At 36.9% G+C, this 26,545-nt stretch overlaps 2 protein-coding genes across 2 annotated transcripts; one reads left to right on the plus strand and one right to left on the minus strand.

Moving 5' to 3' along the window:
* Positions 1-131: 131 nt before the first annotated feature.
* LOC149016950 (uncharacterized) lies at positions 132-3,434 on the plus strand. Its single transcript, XM_089151250.1, has 6 exons — positions 132-262; positions 545-821; positions 936-1,076; positions 1,937-2,056; positions 2,186-2,281; positions 2,420-3,434. The coding sequence occupies exons 2-6, from the start codon at positions 603-605 to the stop codon at positions 2,510-2,512; spliced, it is 669 nt and encodes a 222-aa protein (XP_089007376.1). The 5' UTR covers positions 132-262; positions 545-602; the 3' UTR covers positions 2,513-3,434.
* Positions 3,435-3,733: 299 nt separating this feature from the next.
* Positions 3,734-22,488, minus strand: LOC149016951 (uncharacterized). Its single transcript, XM_089151249.1, has 7 exons — positions 21,974-22,488; positions 19,786-19,928; positions 17,891-18,162; positions 15,637-15,791; positions 14,982-15,244; positions 12,044-12,106; positions 3,734-4,403 (listed from the first exon to the last, which is right to left on the minus strand). The coding sequence occupies exons 1-7, from the start codon at positions 22,218-22,220 to the stop codon at positions 4,146-4,148; spliced, it is 1,401 nt and encodes a 466-aa protein (XP_089007375.1). The 5' UTR covers positions 22,221-22,488; the 3' UTR covers positions 3,734-4,145.
* Between the last annotated feature and the right edge of the window lie 4,057 nt (positions 22,489-26,545).

Raw genomic sequence — 26,545 nt, forward strand, 5'->3', positions numbered from 1 at the left:
CTTCCTTTCCTAATGATCATTTTCTCAATTATTAATTAGTTGGTGTGACTCGTGACGTTTTACCTTTCATTAATTTTTCCAATTATTAATCAGTTGACGGCTGAAACGGATTTACTTTATTCTAATGCAGAAAATCGTCTTTACATAACAGAAAATGGCTGTGGAGATCATGGGTTTCACTTTCACCTGGAAAAGCTGAAAGAGAGGAGAAATCGTGCGAGATTGCCCAGATTTGGAAGAAATGAGGATGGAGAAGTAATCCGTCAGTATTCATTGTCTCACTCCTCTTGGTTTTACCTTGGTTCATACTTTAATATGCGTTTACGAAACTCTGTGAAACAGACTTCCACAAATCATTCTGGAAATTGTTAATAAGAACCCTCTGATCGAACACACCGTTCCATCCACCTGTAATAAATTGCTAATGCGTCCGTGCTGTTCTTAGCTGTCAAAAGTATCGTATCAAAATATTGAATTACATTCCCAGAAGATTAGGAAATTCAAATTCTCATTCACGCCTTTTTGGTGTTCTCCTCTTTCTCAGTCTCCCAAGGACCTGAGTTCTTTTCGTAGGAGGAATTGGATCCGCAGGGGATCTCTAGATGGAGGATTACACTATGATTTTTCTGGTTTGTGCAGTTATTTCATGGGCAGTAGCTTTTATTCTAATCAGAAGGATCTTCAAGAAATTCTCATTCAGTTTCTGCAACCGCATTGTTTCTACGATCCATGCTTCCTTGGCCGTCACATTGTGTTCTCTCTCTGTTGAAGACTGGAGGTGCCCTGCTTGTCCTCTGGCTTCGAAGTCTTCTCCCTCACAGGTATCTCAAAATCCTCTGTGAGATCATTCTTGTTGGATTGGGGTGTGGGTGAGTTCCACCTAAAGAAACATATCTAGATTTCCATTGAACTTCTTATTTGTTGTTTCCCTGCAGATGAGAACTTTGGCTGTGACTCTTAGTTATCTCATCTATGATCTGATATGCTGCCAGTTCGACAAACATGTCAAAATAGACAATATAGTTCATCATCTGGTTAGCATTCTTGGTATTGGGGCTGGTCTTGTCTATGAAAGGGTGATTATCCTGTTCTTTTCTCCTATTAAATTCATTTATTTTTTTGCCTGGGCAATCTGCAACTTCTGCTCATCATTCAATTTCAAAGTGTAAGATGTTCTGATAGGTTACTGAAGAAACAGAGTGATGATTTTCAATCCCCTCTCCCAAGGAGGAAAGAAATGAAACTAATGCTTGGATATCTCAAACTAGTAATTGAGGAACTTTTAAGTCAAGTAAAGTCTCCCATGTCAAGTCATTGATCATTCAACTACAAAAAAGCTGGTATACTACAATCAGCTTTGAACCCAAAAGCTCAAGAATGACTATTGAGTGCATTAACTATGGATTCAACATTTCAATGGATTCATTAATGCATTTCTCACCCACCCCCCCAACAAGATTTCTCTGTTCTAATATCTATGTTTAAAACAGAGCATCATCTATGTTATGGAAAAACGGGTTCTGGCTGAAATAGGCAAGGCATGAACTCTTTCAAAGTGTAAACTAAGCTGTCATCTAGAAGACTGAGTTGCATTGGTTTTGTTTGCTTGCCTTGAAAACACCTAGTTTTAATATCAAACCAGATTTTTCTGTTCTCATATCTATGTTTAAAGCAGAGCATCCTCTTATCATATGGAACTGGCTGAAATAGGCAAGGCATGAACTCTTTTAAAGTGTAAACTAAGCTGTCATCTAGAAGACTCAGTTCATTGGTTTTGTTTGTTACCTTGAAAATCTAGTTTTAGATGTCACATCCCTTATTCGTTCAATGAGAATGCGATTGTTTTCAATTGAGAAGATTATCCTTCTGTGTACACATTCATTTCCAACTGCAGATTATGACTATTTGGTTGATTGGATTCTATATTCGCAAATAGTGTGGATCAGAGATGGTCATGGCGGTGTTGATTACAGAGATCTCCAGCCCTTTTCTCCACATGAGGGAATTTCTCAAAGAACTTGGTTACAGGGACACCAATCTCAATTTAGCAGCTGATGTTAGTTCCATTTCTTAATGCCCTTGGTCTCTTTCGTTTCAATATGAATTTTGCTTACAATAACTTGGCAAAGCTATAGGTTTAGTCTATTTCTTGGTTAAGGCATGCTCATTTTGGTTATATGTATAGATTCTGTTTGCAGCAATCTTCACACTTGCAAGGATGGTTGGAGGACCTTACCTCACTTGTGTGACTCTCTCTGCTGATAACCCATTACTCATTAAGGTGAGGATTTAATCTGCACTGCTCCTACTGTAATTTTTTTTTTTTTTTTTTAGAATAAGAGGATTTGTTCAATAGCAGTGTTATTAACCGATGGCTTCCATAACCCAAATGATAAACTGTGTTTTGTTTTTGTTATAGGCCATGGCATTGGGATTGCAATTAGTGAGTGCTTTCTGGTTCTACAAGATAGCAAAGATGGTAAAGTCCAAACTGCATAAAAAGGTGACTTGAAGCACAAGAATCCATGTAGGCTGTTCTCATGATTTTGAGAGGGGGAAGAAAGAGGAACTAGAATTATAGATGCATTAAATTGGGATCAGGTGGAAGAAAAGAAGAAAGAACCAAGTGAATCCACGTTGATCTTAGGACGTTCTTTTCCTATTTCTCCATTTTTTTTTTTTTTTTTGGTAATTACAGACAGCAAACACAGAGATCTTCAGGGAATACAGCCTCCATCCGTGAAGGCTTGTATTATACATAGATTGGGTGGCTAAAGTAAAAAGTCAGTTTTTGGTATCCTCACTCTTGAACGGTTCAAAGGTAATGCATTAGTGACTTTGGCTAAGCATAGCAAATCTTTCGCTACCTCAAGTGGCCAATGAGATTTCAGATACGGGAGATATTGTGGTAAGCTATCAATATTAGTCCAGACTTTGGTTATGTGGATGTCATGTTGAAATGCATAATCAAATCCAGTGTGATAAATTATTAGATGTAGGATTGCTCAACTAGTAAAACCAACACCTCTTAGTGAAGATGTCGTAGATTCAACTCTTACTGATGGCACATGTAATATCACCATCCTTATATTAAAAACACCTTTGTACCAAAAAATTATAAGGCTGACAACACACAGCAAGATTAATTATTCAATCTATGAAAGGAAAAGGCTCAAGTGGTAGAATTTTAGCCAAGAATTTTATGATGGCAAAACCAGACACGGACCATGGCTAAGAATTGTCCCATTTATTTATTTATTTATTATTATTATTTACTATTTTTTTTTATGTGGAAAAGGATTCGTTCCAATGGAAAATTCTTATCCACAAAGAAAATATGATACGTTCCAAATTAGAAAGAGGCCAGAAGAAAAGCTACATGGTATAAAACTCAAGGTCTCCAACACAATTACAAACTCCACAACACGACAAACATGTATTCTTTGAACCAAAAAAGAAAAAGTTAAAACCTCTCTGAATTTTACAGGTGATGAGGGATACATGTCCATTAATTACATCTAAAAATTAAAATAAGATTTTAAAAAATAAAATTTTTTTTTAATTTAATTTAAATCTTCAGATGTGACTGATAGATAGACATGTATCCTTTGTTTAGAGAGAAATGATGCTCCATTCTCCTCTCTTATTTTTTGGTTCAGAGTATACGTTTTGACAGTTTTGACAATCCTCCCAATCGTCAAATAATTTATAACTACATTTTGAAAGAAAAAAAAACTCATATTTCCAACTGAAAGAAATTATAATAAATGAAGATTTTTGTTGCTCAGCGAACAGGATTCTCATCTACTAGGTATGCCCTTTTCACAGTGCTAGCCTTCAGGACTGCTTTATCACTGAGCTACAACTTTACCAGTGAACAGTAAGTGATACATTGCACCAAAAGAGGAAAATCTGTGATTTATTTATATGGATCAACTCTGGACCATGAAAAATAAAAACTATGGCTCTGAAAAGTTAGGATTCAGCTACTCTGCACCAGCTTAATAACATTGGGTAAAACGGTTTGACAAAAAACTACCAATTGTACAAATATGTACAGTATTCCAGCTTACAGGAAGTGAGGAGGGAAACCATAAAAATAAAATGACACATGGATTTAGGTAGAAGTCAAAACAGAATAAGCCTTACAAATGTGGGTGGCTCTTTGCCTTCTGCAAGACCACCTTGAGAACTGATGCAATTCTATGAGCCATATGTTGCTCTAGGAACATCTCTTTTACCCTCTCATAGCCTTTCTTTCCCATTGTCAACCTTCTCTCGACATGTGTGGCTAGTTTCACAATATTCATTGCCAGAGGTGTGACACCCTCTTTACCGGCAGGATGCAACAAACCAGTGGATCCATTTACTACAATCTCTGTTGTACCTCCAGCTGCTGTTCCCTGATATGATTTTCATCAAGAATGATAAATCCAACCAATGATTAGAGACTGAAAGACCATACAAAAACTTAACGAGGGCCTTACAATTAATACCGTGACAAGCCACAACATTATCACCAACTGGATAATTCAAAAGCAAGGTTGTCCATTGAACAGGAAACCAAATTCAAGATATACAACTCATGGGCAAACTTTGCTCCAATTATTTTTCAGTGGCGCCAGGAGGGGGTATGATAGGGAAGATCATAACCACCTGATCAAGAGTTCATACCTTTAAAAATAAATAGAAGTTTAATTTATTGGATTGAAATAATACCGACATCTGATAGTAACATACAATGTAAAAAACCATTTTTCGGCTTCAACTGGTAGTGCAACATAATAGACATATCCATCAGATGTCAATTGAAGTTTATATCCATTTTGTAACTGAGCAAATAGGGACTACCAATTGTTGAAAAGGGAATCTTTATATTAAGGCCTAAGCTATGCAAGTTTTCATCAGTTCTCCCGAGGTCATTTTAGGTCTGCACCTAGCTCTTTCAGGTACTTCGATCTTAAATCAAATCACTCCTTTGTACTAAATCATCCAAAGGCCTCCATTGAACACGACCATACCACCCTTGAACTACATTCTCAAACATACAAGACATCAACGGCACTCCTAAATCACAGCTCAAACATGATCATTCCTTATTTAATCACTCATCCATCTCAACATCTTCATCTACGCTATAAGAAGTTTATTTAAATGTTGCTTTTTAACCACCCAACATTCTGCACAATGCATCATGATCATCCTATCATACGGCTATCCTATAGAATTTTAATTTCAAGTTTTAAAGAAATACACCCAATGTACACACTTCATCCATCCTATTTTGGTTCTCTGTGAAACATCATCCTCTACATACAACAACAACAACAACAACAATAAGCCTTTTCCCAACTAAATGGGGTCGGCTACATGGATTCTTGCCCTCCAATCAGTTCTCTTCAAGGCCATGCTAGATACAAGGCCTAAGCTATACATATCCTTTCTCACCACTTCTCCTAAGGTTATCTTAGGTCTACCCCTAGCTCTTCTAGTTCCTTCAATATGGATTATATCACTTCTCCGAACAGGAGCATTTATAGGTCTCCGTGAACGTGGCCGGCCACCCAAACGACTTCTCTAAGCTTATCACTATGGGAGCAACTCCCGACCAACTCTAATATGATCGTCTTATCTTATCCATCCTAGTTTTGCCACTCATCCATCTTAGCATTCTCATTTCTGCTACCCGAGTTTATCTATATGATTCTTTTAACAGCCCAACACTCGCACCGTACATCATAGCTGGTCGGACAACGGTCCTATAAAATTTTCCTTAAGCTTTAATGGAATACGCCGATCACATAAGACCCCGGATGCACCTCTCCACTTCATCCACCCTATTTTAATTCTTTGGGAAACCTCATCTTCTAAATCACCTCTTTACTTATGATTGAACCTAGGTACCTAAAACAACACTCGAGGAATCTCTTTATCGTCAAGTATCACCACTTCATCATCGCCCGATCATGACTAAAGTTACAAACTAGATATTCGCTTGATCTACTAAGTTTAAAGCCTTTGATTCCAAAGCTACTCTCCATGATTCTAATTTGGTATTAATCCCCACTTGGGTCCATCAATCAACACAATATCATCCGCAAAAGCATACACCGGGGACCTCATCTTGAATGTCTTTGGTTAATTCATCCATTACCGGTGCAAATAGATATGGGCTTAAAGTTGACCCTTGATGTAGCCCAACCGTTATCGGGAATTCCTTACTTTGTCCCCCCGTCAACACTAGTCACCGAACCATCATACATATCCTTAACTATATCTACATATTTACTTGCAACACTTCTTCTCTAGTACTGCCAAATTAACGCTCAGGGACTCTATCATAGCTTTTCTAGGTCAATAAATACCATATGAAGGTCTTTCCTACATTTTCTATACCTTTCCATAAGTCTCCTAATTAAGTAAATAGCCTCCGTGTAGATCTTCCCGGCATAAACCCAAATTGGTTCTCCGAACCGTAGTTAAGTGTCTCAACCGGGTTTCAATTATTCTCTCCCATAATTCATCGTATGGCTCATCAATTTAATGCCTCTATAGTTATTACAACTTTGAATATCTCCTTTATTTTTGTAAATTGGAACCACAATACTCCCTCCAATCATCGGCATTTTCCCGTGCTCATAATCTTATTAAACAACTTAGTCAACCAAACTAGCCATGGGTTCCTAAGCTCTTCCATACTCAATTGGGATTTCATCGAACCTTGTGTCTTGCCGAGTTCATCCTCCTTAAAGCTTCTTTACCTCGGACACGAAATCTACGATATAAGTTCGGACACCAGGCCTTGTGAAAAGTGAATCGTCCAAACATAAGTGCTGAAGAATGCTCATTTAGTAAACTGAGAAATAGGTTCCCATCTTCTAATATCCCCTCACAAGCAATACTACCATCTCCATTTTTAATACATCTAACATGGCAAGATCTCACTCTCCATCCCCATCTAGCATCTTATAAATAGATTTCCCCTCCTTGTGCCCAACTATGTATAACCTCATACTTCTTTCCCTGCTTTTCCCGCAATTTTCTTAGCTTCATTTCTATCTAACCTATACCTTTGAAGATCCTCAACATCCTTAGTTCTTTGCCATGTCTTAAAACTAGCCTTTTTATTCCTAATGGCAGCTTGAACCTCACTATCCCACCACCACGTCTCTCTATAAGAATGGATCTTTCCTTTTGATTCACCTAGAACATCCTTAGCCACCTTCTTATTCATGATGGAGCCCATATACCTAAAATAATTAGTTTGGAAAATGTTCCTCTTATCAATTGTTACCATTTCAATATCCATCCTAGAATAATGAAGTTACACCAACTTTGCCGTTGTTCTAGTTAGCTTTAAACCTCTTAATTCCAAGATTAATCATCACAAATCAAATTGGGAATTAATCCTTGCTTCTATCTCATCCACCAAAAGAATGTTGTCAATAAGAAGCATAAACCAAGGAATCTCATCTTTCAATACATTTGATTAATGTCCAAGATAAGTGCAAACAAATAAGAGCTTAAAGTAGATTCTTGACATGACAAAATTATAATTGGGTATTCACTACCTTAAACCTCCACAATTCTTACACTTGTCATCACACTATCCTACATATCTTTAATTATGTCCAAATATTTACTTGAAATACTTGTCCTCTCTAGTATCTGTTAAATTTACTCTCCAGTGACTTTATCAAAAGCTTTTTCTAGGTCGATAAAGAACAATTGGTCCTCAGTTCTTGTCATATAGTAGTATATACTTGAATGTTAGCTTTTCAGTGGTTTTTTGGTAAAATAGTAGTTCTATTGTGTTTATTATGCTTTAAATGGTTAGGAGGCGAGAATTCAGACCATTTGGAGGTCATATAAGGCCTAAAACCTAGGGTCAAAACCTTTAGAAAAACGTACCAGGTTTTGACCAAAATTTCGGTCTTGGTCAAAGTTTCGACAGAAATTTGCACCATGTTTTCAAGCACCCTATTTTTTTCATATTTATCTATGGCATGTGATGTCTCGCTGTGTACTAAAGCGTTCTAGAACACTATTATTCTTAGTATCTTCATTTAGTATGCAGCACAAATAACCTTCTCATCCCTTCTTAATATCCCCATCCTTTATAATTTGCTTTACCATCGATGCTTTTAATATATCTAACATGGTTTTAGGTCTTTACTAGTCTTTCCTTCCATCACTAGAGCTATCTTATAGATAGTTTTCTCCCGTTGCTTTAAGCTCAGATTGTTATAAAGATATTAACATTTATCCACCTATGCTTTCCCCACAATCTCCTCGGTTTTAATGATTGTTTGAACCTCATTATCCAACCACCAACTTTGTCTAGAGGAATGACATTTTCTTTTAGATTCACCAAGAACATCATTAGGAACCTTCTTACTACAAGTTGTCATCTCATTGCATATTGTATTAGGACCTTCCACAAAGTCCCATTCTCCTGGTTCGACCACTTTGTCTTTAAATGATTTCAAATACATTCATTTAAGCTCCACCATCTTATTCAATAGCAAATACAACCACATTTCTTAAGATTCTGTGTATGAGGTACAACACATGACCCCTAGTATGTGCTGTATAGTCAGGTTCTCCTCGTGGCATAACCTCAGATCCTTACATAACAGTGTATAGGACCTTCTAGTAAGGAAAAACCTAATTCTACAGAATCATGTGCAAAAGAATGCATGCTAGAACATTTCAGTGCTTTCAAAAATAGGATGGCCAATCTAACACCCCCCCCCCCTAAAAGAAAAGACAAAAAAAAACGAAGAATAGGATGAATACTGTTTATGAAGAAACAGGGCCAATCTAGCACACATGGGGAAAAAATTCATCAAAAATGACCTCCTACAGCCTTTTGGTTAACATGGATGGAAAGAAAGGAACCATTTTTGCATTGATGAGTGAATTGGAGTTGTGAACCAGGAAAAGACTACAGAATGAGTAAGCCAATGGGCAATGGAGGTAAAGGGGGTTTTCTTATCTTGGCCATTCACCTTTGTAGATCCAATGGCATTTTTCTTTGAAAGATGACACTGTTTGCAGTTTGCTGTGATCCGTATTAAATTTAAGGATAAAATACTATTACCACATCCACCTGCACGTTTTAAGACTTGAACTCCATCCACCAGAAGATGCCTTTGTAACATATTGTGCAAGTCATAACCAGAAAATGCTTTCACTGTTTTACAGTTTTTTTCTTCTGATTCATCTATAGAGCTTTTACAATTCAATTTTCCATAAATAAAGAAAAATCTTTAGCGCCAGTCCTGAGTTATCCCCTAGATTAATGCCACCCTATAATTACCCAAGAATTCAATGAGACCACCTATCAAGTGAAATTGTCACTCAGAACCCCCACTTTTAGTAAAACTCGCTTAAGTGACAGAATAAGGAAGTTAGATTTTTTTCAAAAGACCAAACTACCTTTTTAAGGGGGAAAAAATAATCCACAAAATTACAGTACTCCGTTTCTTCTTTATCATCCTCCATTCTGCACTCTGTTTCTTCTTTTCAATTTCTTCCCATCTTAACTTCCCTTCTATCTCTTCTTTCACAACCCTTCAACAAAATCAATAAAAAGTACTAAACGAAAAACACATCATCCTCACTCCAGCAGACAAAGGAATTACACTCGGTAAGGATTTTTCCATGAAAGATGCTTTCCTTATTTGGTCTGGTACTCTTTGGCTTTTCATATATTACGACCTCAATTGTTGATCATTGTCCAATTTGTTTAGGTTATTGCCAATCTCTAGTTTCATTCAAGGATTCAACTTGAAATAATGGGTTTTACAATAAGTAAATTTTAAATTGGATGGTTCTATAGCCCCAATTGGATTTAACAGAAGATTCAAGACAGTGAAGAAACAAGAAGTGTTTGGTTTCAGCAAGCAAAGGTTAGATTGAAGAGATCAAGTGGGAGGCGTAGATGGTTTTGAATAGGTACAAGTGAATGCCTATTCTTGCATAAATTCAGACAGCAATGATGAGGTCCAGAAAGGTGAATGCAATAAGAAAGTGACATGCTACCATTTTACAAGGATGGTGAGAAAGAGTTTGAAGAAAAAGAAATTGGAAGAAACCTATAAAAGAATGATGAGAAAGACTATTGAAGAAGAAAGTATTGGAAAACCCACAGAAGCAAGCGAATGGTAGGTGCATGCTCTCGTTATGTAACCTAACCTTTAGGTTTAGTTCTTGCTGGAAAGAAGGCAGAAGGAATAGAAGAGAAGAATAGTTCCTTTCAATATAAAGAGTAGTGCCATCCTGCCATGAAATGCATTAGAAAGTCTAAACACCATTAGAAGTTAGGCACTTTGTGATATTTTAATAAGTTTCGGAGTGGCATTAAAACTGGGTGGTAACTCAAAGTAGCCAGACAAAAAAAGAAGAGGAAGCAGAGGTTAGCACATAAAAAAGCATGATCGTTTGTTTCTCTTTTATCTTTCCCAGCAATTTGTGTAGAGGATTTTTAATATAATACTAGTTTATTCGTCAACAAATGCAACTAGCGATAATTTCCAACTAATGACTGAAGTTCCAATTCCTTCTCCTCAAATCTAATTCATTTTGGACTGCCCCAATTCCTTCTAACCCTTCTTGGATCTGAAGGAAGCTTCTCCTCCTAAGACCTAGAGCTCTTTCTGCCATAACCACGAATCCGGATCATGGCTTCCTGACCACAAAAACCAGTGGGGCCCACTGGTGAAAAAAAAAAGTTTTTTTTATTTTTTTCAAAAAGTGTTTTTCACCGTGGGCCCCACTGGTTTTTGTGGTCAGGAAGCCATGGGAGCACTCTGTGCTCCCCCGACGGAGAGATGATCCGGACTCCATAACCACCTAGGTTTCCTTTGGTTCCTCTACATCCTTCTGGCTTGATCCGTGGCATCCGATGGGTATTCTCTTTACTCTCCTCCCTCCCCACACTGTGTATGAAACCCGCATCCCCAAATCAACCCCTCTCTCAACATTTATTTCTCATGGATCCTGGGTCCGCCTCCCTCATCACAGTCTCACTCTAGTTTGGAACTCCCTTCCCCCCATATCCTCCTCCAGCCATGATTCATTAGTTTGGCTCCCCTCTTCCACCATGTCCTTTTCCACTTCATCTGCGTGGAACTTAGTCCACTCCCCTTCTCCTTCCCCCCTCGGCCCCTCCTCATTTGGTTCAAAGGTCACATCCCCCGTCATTCCCTAACCCTTTGGCGTGCCCTTAACCTAGCTCTCCCCACCCAAGCTTTTCTTATTAGCCACCATATCCCTGCTAACCCAAACTGTATATTGTGCTGGAATGGTACTGAGGACATTGAGCATTTGTTCTTCTCTTGCCTTTTCTCTAGTTCCCTCTGGAGAAAAGCTATTGCCCACTTTTGGCCCAGCTCGCGTCGCTCATTTGGGTTTAATCGTGATTGCTCTTGGATTTTGAGTAAGTTTTCAGGTACCTCCATTTGTGACCATATTGGTAGACTTGTCTTTAGTGCCATGATCCACCATCTGTGGTGGGAGCGGAATCTCAGACGTTGGACTTCTAAATCGCACTCCATTGACTTGATTTGGAATGCTATTCATTTTGATGTTTCTGCTAGACTTAGCTCTATTCCTCCCCCCCCCCCCAGTTGTTGACTCCCCAAGGAATAGACTCATTGTTGTCTCCTGGGGTCTCAACTCCCAACTCCTTCCTTCTCTCTGATCCCCTCTCTTGGATCTCTCTTGTATTTTGGTGCTTCGTTTAATTTAATTATTTATTCATCCAAAAAAAAAATGACTGAAGTTCCATAATACAAATAATCCTGTGTACTATAGTGAAGCTGAAGTGTATACACATCAAAGAAAAAAATGTAGTACAATGTACAAAGTGAAAAATCAAAGCTACTAAGTTCAAACAAACATAGAAACAGAAAAACAACATACAGAAAGGATCTACGGAGACATACAAATTCTAAAGATGTCAAAACTGATACAGATGCATGCTAGAGTTTATTAAGACTAGACATGCATATATTGAACGAAGAAGTAGAGAATTTACCAAGACAGGCAGCTGAAATGCCATTGCTTCAATGGTTATCCGTCCAAAGCACTCTCCCCGGGCCTAAAAAATGAATGAAATGTTCAAGCTTCTACAAGAAAGTGCAACCTTGTTCATCTCCCAAAAAACTTATATAAAGAGGCAAACAGAAATTTGGATTCAATGAAATAGCAAGAGCAGTAGAAAAACAAGTCACAAACAAACAGAAAAACATCTAAACGGAAGAATCAGTATGTGGACAGCCCGAAAATAAAAGATATATTCTCTCAAGCTGCAGATAACATAGAAAATGATTTCTGAGTCGCCACTAAAGAAAACAAAGATGAAATAAAGATGAGGACAAAATCTTTCATGTTTGGATACGGATAAGCATCAATCCTTCCAACTCCCAAAATATAAGTTACCAGCAAAGGAACAAAGATCCTACAAGAAATTTTGAGAATCTAACTGATAATGGCATCAGTTTAAGATGGGATTTCTGGTTTCTAGAGGTTTTAACTTAATAAAAAGTCTGAGATAACAAAAAAAAAGGGGGGGGGGTTAAAACAATTTAATTACTAAAAATAAAGAAAACATAGGATTCCACAAACTTCCAATCAAAAATGAGCATAAAACAAAAGCAAAGGGAAAAAACCACAGGCCTGACCACTGAAACAACAAAAAACTATTTCCCTAACACAAGCTTTGACACACCACCCCTTGGCTAGTTAATCAGACAACTCATTGTCCAATCTATGATTTGAGTGGAAAAAGCAATCCATCCTACAGGCAAGGGATTGACTTAGTCTGACTAGACGTGCAAAGCTCCAAGGCTGCCCTGATGCAAGGGGAAAGCAAAGTGATAACATTGGCATAGTTTGCTTCCACAATCACTTGGTCATTTTTCAAAGACAGACTGTTAGGGCCCTGGGGGCAGGACACATGGAGGAGAGAGAGGATTACCATAACCAACTAGTGGTTGGTAGGCTATAAAAAGGGGGGAAGGAGTGAGGAGAAAACAGGAGTTGTTTTATGTGTTTTGGGCAGCCTTTCTCTGAGGGGCATCAATGTTGCTGTAGGAGGAGACTGGCACCAACAAAACCAGATTATCTTGCTTATTTTCTTATCGAAGTGTACATCCTTGTCATTCCAATAATTGAATCTTATTAGTTTTTGAATTGGATTAGTGGGTTCTTATCATAGAGACAGCATAATTTGTGATGGGAAAACTATGATAAGCTACAAAAAAGTTGATTGAGGCGGCATGGACACGTTCAACAGAGGCTTTTAAGTGCCCCCTAATCAGAGAAGTGATTTAGGCTCTCTTTGGCATAATTTATATTTATGCATATGACCTATTCATGAATAATCAATTATGATAATAGGTTATGAGTGATGAACAGTTTCCATTTGGTTATTATTAGATATACTACATTATATAACAAGAAATAGGTCTCACGCCATTGGATGAATAATATATTATGTGTCATCAATTTGGTTTTCGGTCAGTTTTGGTTAACCTTGTGAAATATATATGGGCTTTTAGTCTTGGTTTTATCTCGTTTTTATTGATTTTGGCTAGTTTTGATATCCTTAAAATTTTGTTAAAGTTGAAATTGGAGCAATGTGGATATTGGACAGAGATAAGAACATGGTTTTGTTCTATGTTTTTGTAACTTTACCCTTTTATCCTTACTTAAATAGTAATTATGCGCATGTTCATTAACAGTACCCGCATAAATAAAAATTAACAGTTTATGGTGATAAATCATAAACAGCCACTCACCTATTAACGAAGGTCTGTTTAAATCAATTTATTTTAATGAGAAACAGGGGTCATAAATCATACCGGATACGTCTATTTATGTTTATAGGTCAAATAATCATAAATTTAAACTATACCAAAGAGAACCTTAATCCAGATTTAAATAACTAGAAAAACTAGGGACAGACATATGATAACCTTAGGAAAAGTGGTGAGGAAGGATATGCATGACTTAGGCCATCTAGTATGGCCTAAAATAGAGATCCATGTAGCTGACCCCATTTAGCTGGCAGTCTTGGGACAAGGCTTATTGTTGTTGCTGTTGTAACTAGCAATGGGAAAATTTTGATGAATTTTCAATTTTCCAAGCTGAATTCCTTCATCACTTATGGCACATAGACATACTCCCATAGTCCCATGGAAATTTCAATTTATTTCATATATTTTAAGAATTATTTGGCTTTAATCTCGCAACTCTTACGCCCTTTCAACATATCACTTTGTTTCTCAGCTATACTTTTGTGCAGGTGGATAAAATCCTAACCCTGTTTTCAGGGAAATACAACTTGCGCATAAATTCTAGAAGCCAGCAAAAACAGACCAGTAAAATACAAACAAGCCTTTAAAAAAACCTTTTTTTTTTGGGGGGGGGGGGAGGAATTATTACTGAATAGCATGGCAAATTTGTCACTAAGTAAAACCTGAATTCAAAAGTAGGAAGTAAGAAGAAAAATGAAATTCAGAATTAGGATCTCAAAATTAGCGAACCAAAACCCACAAAGCTAAGACTTTTTTCCGATGAGCACTGGAAATCAAATTTCTCCATAATTGATATATCTGCTGTACGGGGTATGATACTCTTAAGTTGGACTTTGATGCATGGCCAAATGATGATAGCTAAAATACTTAAAACATTAAAATGCTGTCATAGAAGTCTAAACTAATGCTATTACTTGAAAGTACAGGAAAGAAAACCATATTGCAAACAATTATAAGGAACACCGCATGTAGCAGCAAAGAAGACTTTACTTTTGCAACATTTCCAGGAGAAAGAAAGAAAAAAAAAAACCAATAATAAGGACCTGTATTGGGACACATATGAGGTGAGGATGGATTACTTTTATTTATTATTTTTTTTCCTCTTAGGGAAGAGATATTTTAAACACTTGAATTGAACAGTAGGCATGCAAATACCTGTGAGTTCTGGACAAGAACATCTACTGCAGCAAGATAAGGAGCTACAGTCAAAGTTTTGTTGACAAAGTGAACCCGATCCTGAATCTTTTTCTCCATTACAAAGTTACGCAGTTCTCTTTCGAATTTGGTCTGAGCATTCATGTCACTTCCCACTATTACTGCATGCAATGATGGCACCTGGACTTTCTTCTCTTGGATCAATTGCAAGCTTTCATAGAAGGAACGGAGAAATAAGTCTTGACCTTTCCCACGTGAAACACCTGCATTATCTCACTCTTTAAGTCCTTAAAACCCAAAATCATGCAGAGATTGTCATCAACGTTGACAAACTGGTATATCAGCCAGAAAACAATAGTGAACATGTTCCACCAGATCCAATAAAGTTAGAAAATTATGAAGTAAATTCTGGACTAAGAAGAGGGGGATTTAGTAATCTGGGGCTTAGACCAGAAACTCGAAAGTCAACCATTTTGATTAGTGGATTTGAGCAGCCAAATCCAATCAAAAACACCTTTTAACTAATAAAATGACTTCAACAAACCTTTTTTTTTTCCCTCCCTTTTCTTTTTGAAATGGATTATCAAACAACCAGGTGTATCATGGTACTACTCAAATCCATTGCAAGCTAGCTCCTGGAACACAAAATACATACTATTAATGGCAGCAAAGAGAACATCTTCATTCCGCACTCCAAGGGACTCTCGGACGTGCTCACGAAGAATCCTTTTGGCCACATTATCTTCTGCAACTTCCATCAGTTCTTTGCTATTCCCAAGATGAACGACATGTGTTTCAGGCATACTAATCCTGCAAGATTAAAAAAAAGGAGATGAAAGACAGTTATTTTTAAAAGAGGACAAGAATGCAGTATGACATTTAACAGTGAGTATTATTGCAGTGATAAGATGTAGTTTTCTTAAGCAACCACAGGCACATGTAGTATGTTTAAGTTCCAAATGCAACGGAAAAGGACCAGAAAATGATAAAATATCTTAGAATCTAAATCAGAGTAATCCCTTTCCAGAACTAAATAAGAATCCAGAATCAAGGCATGAAGATTTCTGATTCAGTAAATATCTAAACCGCATCACATCATTTAAAAAAATGTCCAACAACTTGGGAAAGTCAATCAATTGCCCATGAAACACAGAAACTGAATATTTAGCTGCCACTCAAGCACCTTCATCACGCCAAAAACGGACGTCTACTGTTATGGTTTTTTTTTTTTTGGTTGGGGGGGGGGGGGGGGGGGGACTCAGCTCAAACCAACCATTTCAGCTCCCCATTTCCAACTACATGGGAGTTGCCTTAAAAAAAATACTGATTCCACCAGCAAACTCTAAGGCACCATTTGTTTGCCGAATCTGAAGTGGGGTGGGGAAAAAAGAGTAGGAAAAAGTTTGAAAATGTCCACATTTCCATAAAATCTCAAAGTGTGGCTTGTGTGGTTCATTGGGATGGGAAAGTTGGCAGATTTAAGGAAGCTTGTTTGCTGACGTCGCATGCTAACTTTCCCACGCCATCCAATTTCAAAGTCCCACTAAATAGATGAAATTTTGTGAAAAAAATGTGGAAAACGACAAAAGGGGGACTTACGTTTGAAACTTTTCCACAAAATCCTTTCCCTTCCTTTGTTGTTCCCCCACCCCATTCTATATGGCTCCCAAATGTTTATTTTTCCCAACCCACCTCTGCAAACAAACGGTGCCTAAAGAGTCATAGGCTACTCACATGGAACTGTAGAGATGCCTCCTGATTTCAACCATTCCCATTGAAATTCTAAGCTTACCACCTTCAAAACTCTCCCGCTTTATGGATGATTGGACCACAATTATGAGGAAGTGGGTTTAATGGTATTTCTCAATCTAAATTTGTAACTAATGCCAAATGCCTAACTGCCTTTTCACCAAATGCATGTCATATTGATTCAGAAGACGGTAGTAAGTATTATATCCCAGCTTCTCTAATCTCATCAATATATCTACAGGAGGCACATATACGGCAGAAACTAGCTGAAACAAAGCAACCCTACCATTGGTGCTCTAACTTTAGTATCAAATGCGTTCAAAGATAATCATTTGGAATAGATTGAGACTTAGGGCTTGTATGGTAATGTTCAAAAAAAGCAGTTCTTTGTATATTAAATTTTTTTTTTTCTTTTGAGGGGGTGGGGGGAATAAATTTCAAACAGAATATGTACATTATATCCAGTCCTGTTTTCTGTCCTTTTGAAACAAACAGGGCAAAAAAAACACATATTTGTTGGTGGTCATTGGAGTAACAGACCTGAGGTCATTTATAAAAGCAGAAACACAGTAACAAACAAACCCAATAGCTCCAGGTCTTTATCCAAACTCTCCTAGTCATCATTGTTAACAACACTGTTCAATGCTTGCTTTCAAGGACAGTTAGTTTATTAGGATAAAGAATTAGATGAAGAACTACAGTGCTAATAACAAATGAATGACCAGGCCAAGAACAGTTAGGATGAGATGCCATCTTTAAGAACAGTTAGTCTGACACTAAAGTATGTAAATGGACAAATAGCTTCTATATATATTATTAGAAGGCCCTAACAGACTTTACGCTTTACAGAACTAGCCTTCATGCTGTTGTATGCCTGTTTGAACACCTTTAGGTACAGAAACCAAGTAACTGTCTAACTGAATAGCATATAGTCACACAGTTGACAGTTTTACTCAGAAAATAGTAGATCCTTTGCACTTTCCAGATAACAAAACAAAAATGATCACTCCAGACAGGCTAATCAAAGTTTCAGGGGGAATAAAATTATAACTGTGAATAAGATTTGCACATAAAAGATTGACCACTTGTCATAAGAGAACCAAACTAAAAATTTGTTCAAGAATGCATAATTGTTGATTTTAACAATGCCAGCAGCATACCCTAAACGTTCTCGAGTCCTATTCTTCCAATATTCCGTTGTTGTATATGAATCAATCATGGCACCTGCAACAAAAGGGAGGTGCTTAACATACTCCATCTTGAAGTAATGGCCTCGCATTTCATGAATCCACCACAAAATCTTTGGAAGAACACGAGTAACATCCCTCTTAAGAACAGCATCCAGCCATTTTCCAGCAACTGCAGTGTTTAGAACCACCAAATCAGCTTTAAAAGCCACATCTAAAGCTTCTTGACTCCTTGCAGGGAAAACCTGAAAACGTCAGGAAAACCACATTCAGAAACTGCTATCGGAGGATGCAGAAATACCATACACCTACATGATTTAGGTAAAGTAAAGAAAACCAATAGCCTTTATATGTCAGCATATCTTATAAACAAAAAAATTCAGAGTGAAAATATGAAGAGCAGTTATCAATATACTTCATACAGCAATGCTAGTATCAAACCGGTAAAGTCCAGTAAGAGATCAGCTTGTGCCATGATTGCAGGGGAAAGAAGAAATCAGAAAGATTATAGATTACTCAAAACAACTCAAATACTTAGAAGTTTGGGTTGAAGGGTCTTTCTCTCAAGAGGAACGATTCTGTGAAGTTGGGCACAAAACTAATGGTCAGATTTAGAGAAATGACTGTAACTTATATTAGGAAATCAGATTCCGACAACAACTTCAGATATTGATATCAGGCTTGTGCAGCTTTAAAACAGGATCATTGCATGAACCAGATGAACTTCAAAATTGAACTTTTGAAGAAATAAACTTCAAGCACAACTTCTGAATTTGATGAATAGATGATATATTAAGCAAAAATTACAAATAAGAACAAGTAGAAAGTAAAGACTGCCAGCCAGGGATATAGAAAGATAGCAGGAACTGACCTTAATTGATGACTGGAATGGTAGAAAACAAGAAAAGAATATAATCAGAAATCCCACCTAATTTGCAGGCTGTACTCCCATTAATACCTCAAAACGTCCCCTCACTAGTATTCACTGCAGTGTCTCACAGCAATTCAGCGCTCAAACCACAGGAGTAAACACTGCTGCAAGCCCAAATCCATAGACTGGAATAAAGTAAAATCTTTCACTAATTCATCAAAATTAGTGGGTACGGTACTGCTCTTACATTTGTTGAAGAAAATAAACTGGACTCTAACTAACCCTAGCTTCTCTAGATAATAGCTTTTTATAGAGGTAATCTACTGCTACTATAACTGTGAATAAGTTATGATTAGAAGAAAAAAAAAAGGGGGGGGGGGTTAGGAAGAAAACTCAAATAAGGTGCATTGATATTTGATAGAGACTTGATCCAACCTACCTATAACTAAAACATCTTAAAAATAAAGAAATTGAACTCTCACTAAACTAACTACTAAGGAAATCCTGTGCTCCTACCTATAGTATAGTCCTCTTACAAGAAAACTCATCGAACCAAGGCCTAAACATGTATGTAACACAATCCAAGGCTTATTTTCACTAAAACAAACAATTTCCATGTGAACTGGGAAATATAGTCAGACAATTAAGAAGAAAAGAAAGTACAAGAAAATAAATTAATGCCAGGGCATACTTGTCCTTGGAAGATGATCCATTGTGCATCATAACATAATCATGTAAATTGGATAGAAAAGGTTTATAAAATATATAATGACCTAGGGGAGTAGGGTAACTTTTACTCTGTAACCATGAATGCCAAGTAATGCCAGTCTGTCAAAACAATGAGGTCTTGGCAAAAATTAAATGAGACATCTAAAGCTGACATTCCCAACAATGTGAATGAAGATGTCTCTTAATCATAAAGATATGTTGAAGATCAATGGAATAACAGCCACCTAAAGCACATTTTTCAAATAACTATCAAGAAAAAAAATGTTACCTGCACTCCTCGGTGCAACATCTTATGCTCTAGGCTGTACACAACTTCATCTGTTTCACTTGGCCGTTGAATTGTGATCCAAACAACTTGGGCACCAACACTTCTCAGAAGAAATGCTAGCTCCATCAACAATAATGGTCCACCTGCATTAAAATGCTCTTTTGAATGCTCCAAAAATATACCTTATTGATTGATATGCCAAATAATTACCTCAACTAATTACAATAAAAGAATCATAAATTATAAGTACTTCCATGAGTTCACCCATCAATGTGATTCCAAATGCGAGCAGACTGTAATAGTAATAATAATCACATTGTACTATTAATAATCAAAATACCAACAATATTAATTTCTGGCACCCTGAACCCCTTAATGTGCATCCACTATGGTTAGATATTCGTGGTAGAAGCAATAGAACTATCATGTCCAAAAACATGCATGAAGCATCGAGCTCCCTTTTTCAATTTAAAGACATTTAAAGGACTTCAGTGTTCAAAACTACTATATCTGGCATGAAAGAAATGGTACCAAAAAATGTTTCTCACAATAATCAAATACAAGGTTGGAAGTTGGAACAACCTAAATCATTGAAGCCCCTGAAATGCTTCATAACAAGTGAAACATATATTCTCCACAAAGTTGAGTTTGTTGTATTATTTTTAACATAGTAAAACTAATTTTCTTCTAATTAATTGTGCGTTTTTCCTTATTTTATTTTAGAAATTTTTTAGTCCCATATCGGAAACTGAGGAGTTGGAATTCGAGTTTATTAATAGTTACTTCTTATTAATCTTTAGCTTAAGATAATAATTAGACACATTAAGGCGTGTGTGCGGTGTACATGCGAGGATGGTGTACCGTCCAACCACGCATGCACACGTGCATGTGCAGCATGGGCAAGTGGCCTATGGTGCTTTTGGCACATGCACTTAACACTTTGCAGGCTTGCATCACTTCGAGCAAAATCTAATATGGACTATATATTTTGATCAACAATCAATCAAGGGTGATGGATGTAGATTGTAGAACCATTAGATTCCAAGAAGATCCAACGGTCAATTTTACTTCAATAACCTAACCATTACAAGGAAATAATCTTATCTATATGGTCGCTCAATCTGGACAAAATCTTATCTATATGGTCGCTCAATCTGGACTGTCAGATCGTGCGACTGAACAATCCAATGGCTCAGACTTGATCGTGTATAGATGTGCCTATATAGAGGTATCCATACAAATAGTCATGATTATATCGAATAGGTACCTCTCTACATATGTACATTCCTTCTTGTTTTACAAAACAAGTTACCGAACAATCTCGTGAGCTCTCTATGATTCGGGTTTGTCCGTGCATAGCAAAAGCTGCAAAACATGATATACAACCATCACTAGGCTTTCTTGTATGATGTATCCAAGAAGACGATTTGTTGTATCCCTCTTACAGTAGGAAAGCGACTCAGTAATGCGCCTGAGAGTGCCAACATCCTATCTCAATTTTCCATCTTAATAGTTTATTTTCCAACAGATTTTACTAAACGACAGTCCAACATTGTTATGTTCCGACCCGAATTCTTATACCCGATTTGGAAGATGGACCTGCACCGACATAATTTGATGGGCAACCTGAATGACCCATTTTCGAGAGATTTGTGGTGAAAGCAGAGCCCACAGCCCTTGCAGTATGGTACAACCCAACCCGATTGGTCGACCCATTTACTTGATTGGAGTCTACACATGTATTTTATGTTTGTCTACTAAATTATTAAGAGATTTGGGATTTTCCAATTAGGGTTTTGGGTGACAGTTCTTTAAACGTCATTCTTAGCGATTGGTTGTGAGATCTCCTTCTGATCTTCTTCTACATATTGACAAAACATATCTCATTGATGTGTGAACCACATTAAATCTTTGTGTGTGTTTAACAAACACAAAAATCAACTATCATAAACACAAAGTTAACATGTAGCATGCACGGACATGATTAACGAGATCAGAAATAATAACAAAAACAAGGCTACTCCATCGCACAACATATGAATTCTTTTCGTGTTACAATGAAAATGTAGTTTACGATGTAGTTATTAGGGACGTGTTCACATGAAAACAACAAACAGCATTTTTAATAGCAAAAGTATAAAAATACTGCAGACACTTTATAAGTACGACAGCGATATCCGACGAGTACCTGAGAGAGAGAGTTCGTGGGAAACCAGGAGGACGAGTTTCGACTTCATAAAGTCGAGCGGATTAGCAATGTTTCCAACCGGCGAAGCTAAATGAACCCGACCGCCTGAATCTTCATAATGTCGATCGCAGGAGTCCAATGCAGCTCTGATAACGAACACAATAGCTGTTGAAATTGAAAAAATGACGATAAGCATCAATAGCCATCTCTTCGGGAATTTGATCCAACCGACCGATTGTTTCGCCATGATTACTGTTCAACAGCTTGCTCTCTCATTCTGCACAATATTCCGGCATTTTAGGGCTTCGAGTTCTGCAGTCTCAATTGGCTGTTTTAATAGTAATGTTCTGAAAGTTGGAATGCAAGACCCTTCAGAACCTCGATTTTATTCAGACTTCATACTTCTTTACTAAGGCTGTTCTGTTCGATCTGGGATCCTTCCACGCCTTTTTCAGACTCTGCTTTCTTCGGTCCGCGCTCTGTCTCTCACTCTGTCTCGTGCCATTTACAGGGTGGGGAAGCGAAAATTTATGAAAATAAATGGAACAATCATTTAAAATAGCCGTTGGATCAAGTTTTCTTCTTTGCCATGAAAAAAATGAATAAAAAATATATGATTTTCTTATGAAATTCTTACTTTCGGGAAATTGTATGATATCAAAAGCCTAGTGAAATATTACCACAAAAAAAAAGCCTAGTGAAATCATTTCTTTTTTTTTTATTTATTTATTTTTGGATGAGTTTCATCGGCCCAGCTTATGCGCACCAAGATTACATTCTCAAGGGAGATTTTATTTATATATATATATATATAAAATTAATGTTGTCGAACGGTGCGAACCCAACACCTCCCTTAGGGAACATGTACGCCCGTCACTTTTTCCCGTAGGTGCGACATGTTGCTTTTACTGCATGTGACGGTGGTCAATCCGGTCCATATTAAATCTCACCATCCATTTGAATTTTCTTTCTTTCTTTTTGACTTTTGAACTAAATTGATTGAATTTTCAAACAAATAAAAAAAATAAAAAGTGTCTCGACCACCCCCAACGAGTCTTGACCACCACTTTAAATCCTATAGGCAAATCACTTCTAAGTTAGCAATCCTTCAATAATGCCTAATGACCATTATCTAGACTCATGTATCACCTCCTTCCCGTGCCTTAAAAAATGAATCTAAACTTTGACCCAAAAAATAAATAAAATCTAAAGGCATTTTTATGGATTAGAAATAAAACTGAAGATTACATCATAAAACCCTTATAACAAAATAATGGAGAACTAGTTACACTAGTTTTTTTTTTTTTTTTTTTTTTTTTGATAAAGAGAGCTTTCATTCCAAACAGCAAGAAGAGGATGGACCTCCAACAGGCTGGAGGCCCATAGTAGAATATGACCACTCAGTCTTCCTTGCCAAAGTGAGGGCCTTCTGGGCTAGGGAATGGGCAATCCCATTATCCTCCCTAGAAAAAAACAAGAAAGAGCAAGACTCAAAATTCTTGTACAATACCAAAATATCATCCACAATGGGGGCAACTTCTAACGGAGGCACAAGGGCAGGTTGACTACATAGAAGATGAATTAATTCCTCGCAATCTGAGTAAACAACAACACTGGATACATGATTCTGAAGGGCACACCAAATAGCAGCAGCTCTCACCGCCAAAGCCTCACCTGTAAGAACATGATCAAACACGATGGGTTTTGAGAAGGCTTTCAAGATAGATCCTTGCTCATCAAAAATCACGTAACCCACACCACCATTGATGTTTCCCGGTGCTTGGGAAGCATCACAATGGATCACAAGGCCATCCTTAACCTGCAACTCTGGAGGAAACATGCACTGTCAAACACTCCTTGTCAACTCCTCCATGATTCACTCGTCCCCTTGTAGCTTCTAAAAGCTCAGTTGCTGCAGCTTGAGCCCTTCCAAAAACATCCTCTGGTTGCCACTCTTTTATGTTAAAAATGAGCTCATTCCTTGCAACCCATAGGTACCAACAAATGAAGCTACAATGTACCAATGCTTCCATTTTTTCTTGTGTATAGCTGAACTTTAAATCATGCCATTTATCCGACCATTTACAAAATAAAGGAACTTCATCCATTGTAGGGCAATAGGAGAAGGCACTACCAGTTACACTAGTTTTTGCAACATAGGAGGACTACATGGCCACCGTGTTTTCGAGACATGATGAGAGGATAGTGAGGAATCAAATCAAATATACCATGATAGCATGTTGGTGGCAACCTTTATGTGGAGACCTTTTGACCAATGGAGTTGGTAAACATCTATTCTCTCCCTTAAGCATGTGGTGGAGTTATGTTGGGGCAGGGGCATGGCCCCTTTCCCCAAACACCCCCCCCCCCTTTTTTTTTTTTTTTAATTTGCTCTTTTAATTTTTTATGCCATTCCCCCTCTTTTACTTCATATTATTTTAACCTTACCTTATTGTTCTTTTTTATGTACGAAATCTCAGCACTTGCCCCCTTCCTATAATGGGTTACTAAAGCGGTTAAAGGCCCAACTTCCCTAGGGGAGGTATTGGGTTTGCACCCGTTCGGCGGCATTAATTATATATATATATATATATATATATATATATATATATATATATATCATCAAAAAAAAAAAATCTCCTTGAGGATGTTAATCGCTTTATTATAAATTTAAGGTGCTCGTTACTTCAAGCAATCAAATAATCAACACTTTAAGATTTAATGAAAAGTTGTTTTTGGGGCCGGGGGGGGGGGGGGCCCCGGGGAAAAAACCACTCGCTCAACGGAGAATTTTTTTCTGTTTGGGGGGGGGTTTCCTTTCGAAATCGAGAGATTCACATTACTAAAAATGTGTGCCTTTCACCCCTCAACGAAGATTTGAACCATAATTCATAAATATTTTTTAGGATAATTCTGAAATTTCTTCCAAATCAAACCACAAAAAAAAAAACACATATGGGCACCTATGTGAACGGTTTGGTGGGGAGAAAAGCCTATGTTTAAACTATAGACAAGCTTTATTATAAATTTAAGGAAGCTTATCTATAGTTTGTATTCAAGCAATCAAATAATCAAACACTTTTAAGATGTCCCTCTTGATGTTAAATCTTTGTTTTGTCGCTGATCCCAAGCCTATCACCCTAGTCAGTGTGACCAAATATATTATATTTTTCCAAATAGAAGATAAAATGAAAAAAAAAAAATTGATAATTATTGTTGTCCCTCTGCACTATAGCATAATCATTAAAATGAAATTGTTCTTTATGAAATTACTATTGCCCCCTCAATTCCTAACAGTGTCAAGAGACTGTTGCAGCTGAATTTAATGTCTATTTCGCCATTATAGAATTAAGAAACAAAAGAAAATATCATCCTCATTTAGGAGGAAAAAAATGAAATACCAAGGTTATACTTGTATTTTAATCATTTTGGATTATTAAAAAAAATAAAATCCTGAATTGTGTTTTATTTAGTAAGAAAATGAACTTTCTAAAATGAATTAGACAGTTTACAATAAAATAAAAAATTGATTGAAAGCAAGAAGTTCTTAAAATTGATAACATCAAATTAGATGTCAATAATAAAAACTAAAGGGTAAACTAAAAAGTAACTATAAAAAAAGGTACTATTTTTTTATTATCTTATATTTTGAATATTAGTTGTGAATTTTTTAAAAGGAGAGAAAGGAGTTAGGTTGAGGGTCATGAAGAAGAAGAGGATAAGATAATTTATTCATTTATTGTGCCCGGTAAAAGGATAATAGCTAATTTAATATAAGTGTAAATAAGTAATAAAAAAATCTTAAGATTATTTTATGATCTTTAAATAAATAAATAAAAATGCAACATCATTACTTAACTAATAGAGTTTAAATGGTAAAGGGCATTAAAGATGCAACATCATTACTTACCTAATAGAGTTTAAATGGTAAAGGGGAATAGTAATTAGAGGAAAAATACAAAGTTGGATTAACAAAAAAAAAAAAAAAAAAAAAGGTAATAAAAAATACCGTGTGGTCTGAACGGACAGATTTACAAAATCAAATTGAACAGCACAGCCTGTTTCTACCGCCGCGGGTGGGGGTATGAATTGTACAATATCTGGTGTTGTTAGGATTAACGCGGCGGAGAAGCTATACAGGTAAGAAATATTTAGGTCATTAGTTCCTTTTGAATTATAATCGAACTTGAAATTTCTCTTGGTCGATTTCAAGGTCAGTGATATGTTATTGCGGAAAAGAGAGAACGAGAAGTAAATCCATTGAAAAACCGCAAGCGAGTTGATTGGAATTGATTCGGCTGTGATATTTATTCTTTTGGATGGTAATGTTCTTAAATTTCCGGAGTCATTTTCAGCTTTTGTATTCTTATAATTGCGGCCGTCACTTAAACTTGTTTCAATAGTTCAAATGAAATCAGTAGTGCATTTTATTTTAAGGAGGCAGGTATCCTAAGTCCTAACACGTCTCTGGTACCTTTTAGTTCAGTAAGAAGACAATTCACTCTGTCAAACGCCAAAGCCAAAGTGCCGTGTTCTTAGGAAGTTCGAGATTATTTTAGCTTATCCAGAATG

This window comes from Hakea prostrata, chromosome 4 (genome assembly GCF_041222555.1).
Source record: "Hakea prostrata isolate BN-2017 chromosome 4, UWA_Hpros_2, whole genome shotgun sequence".
Taxonomy (NCBI): Eukaryota; Viridiplantae; Streptophyta; class Magnoliopsida; order Proteales; family Proteaceae; genus Hakea; species Hakea prostrata.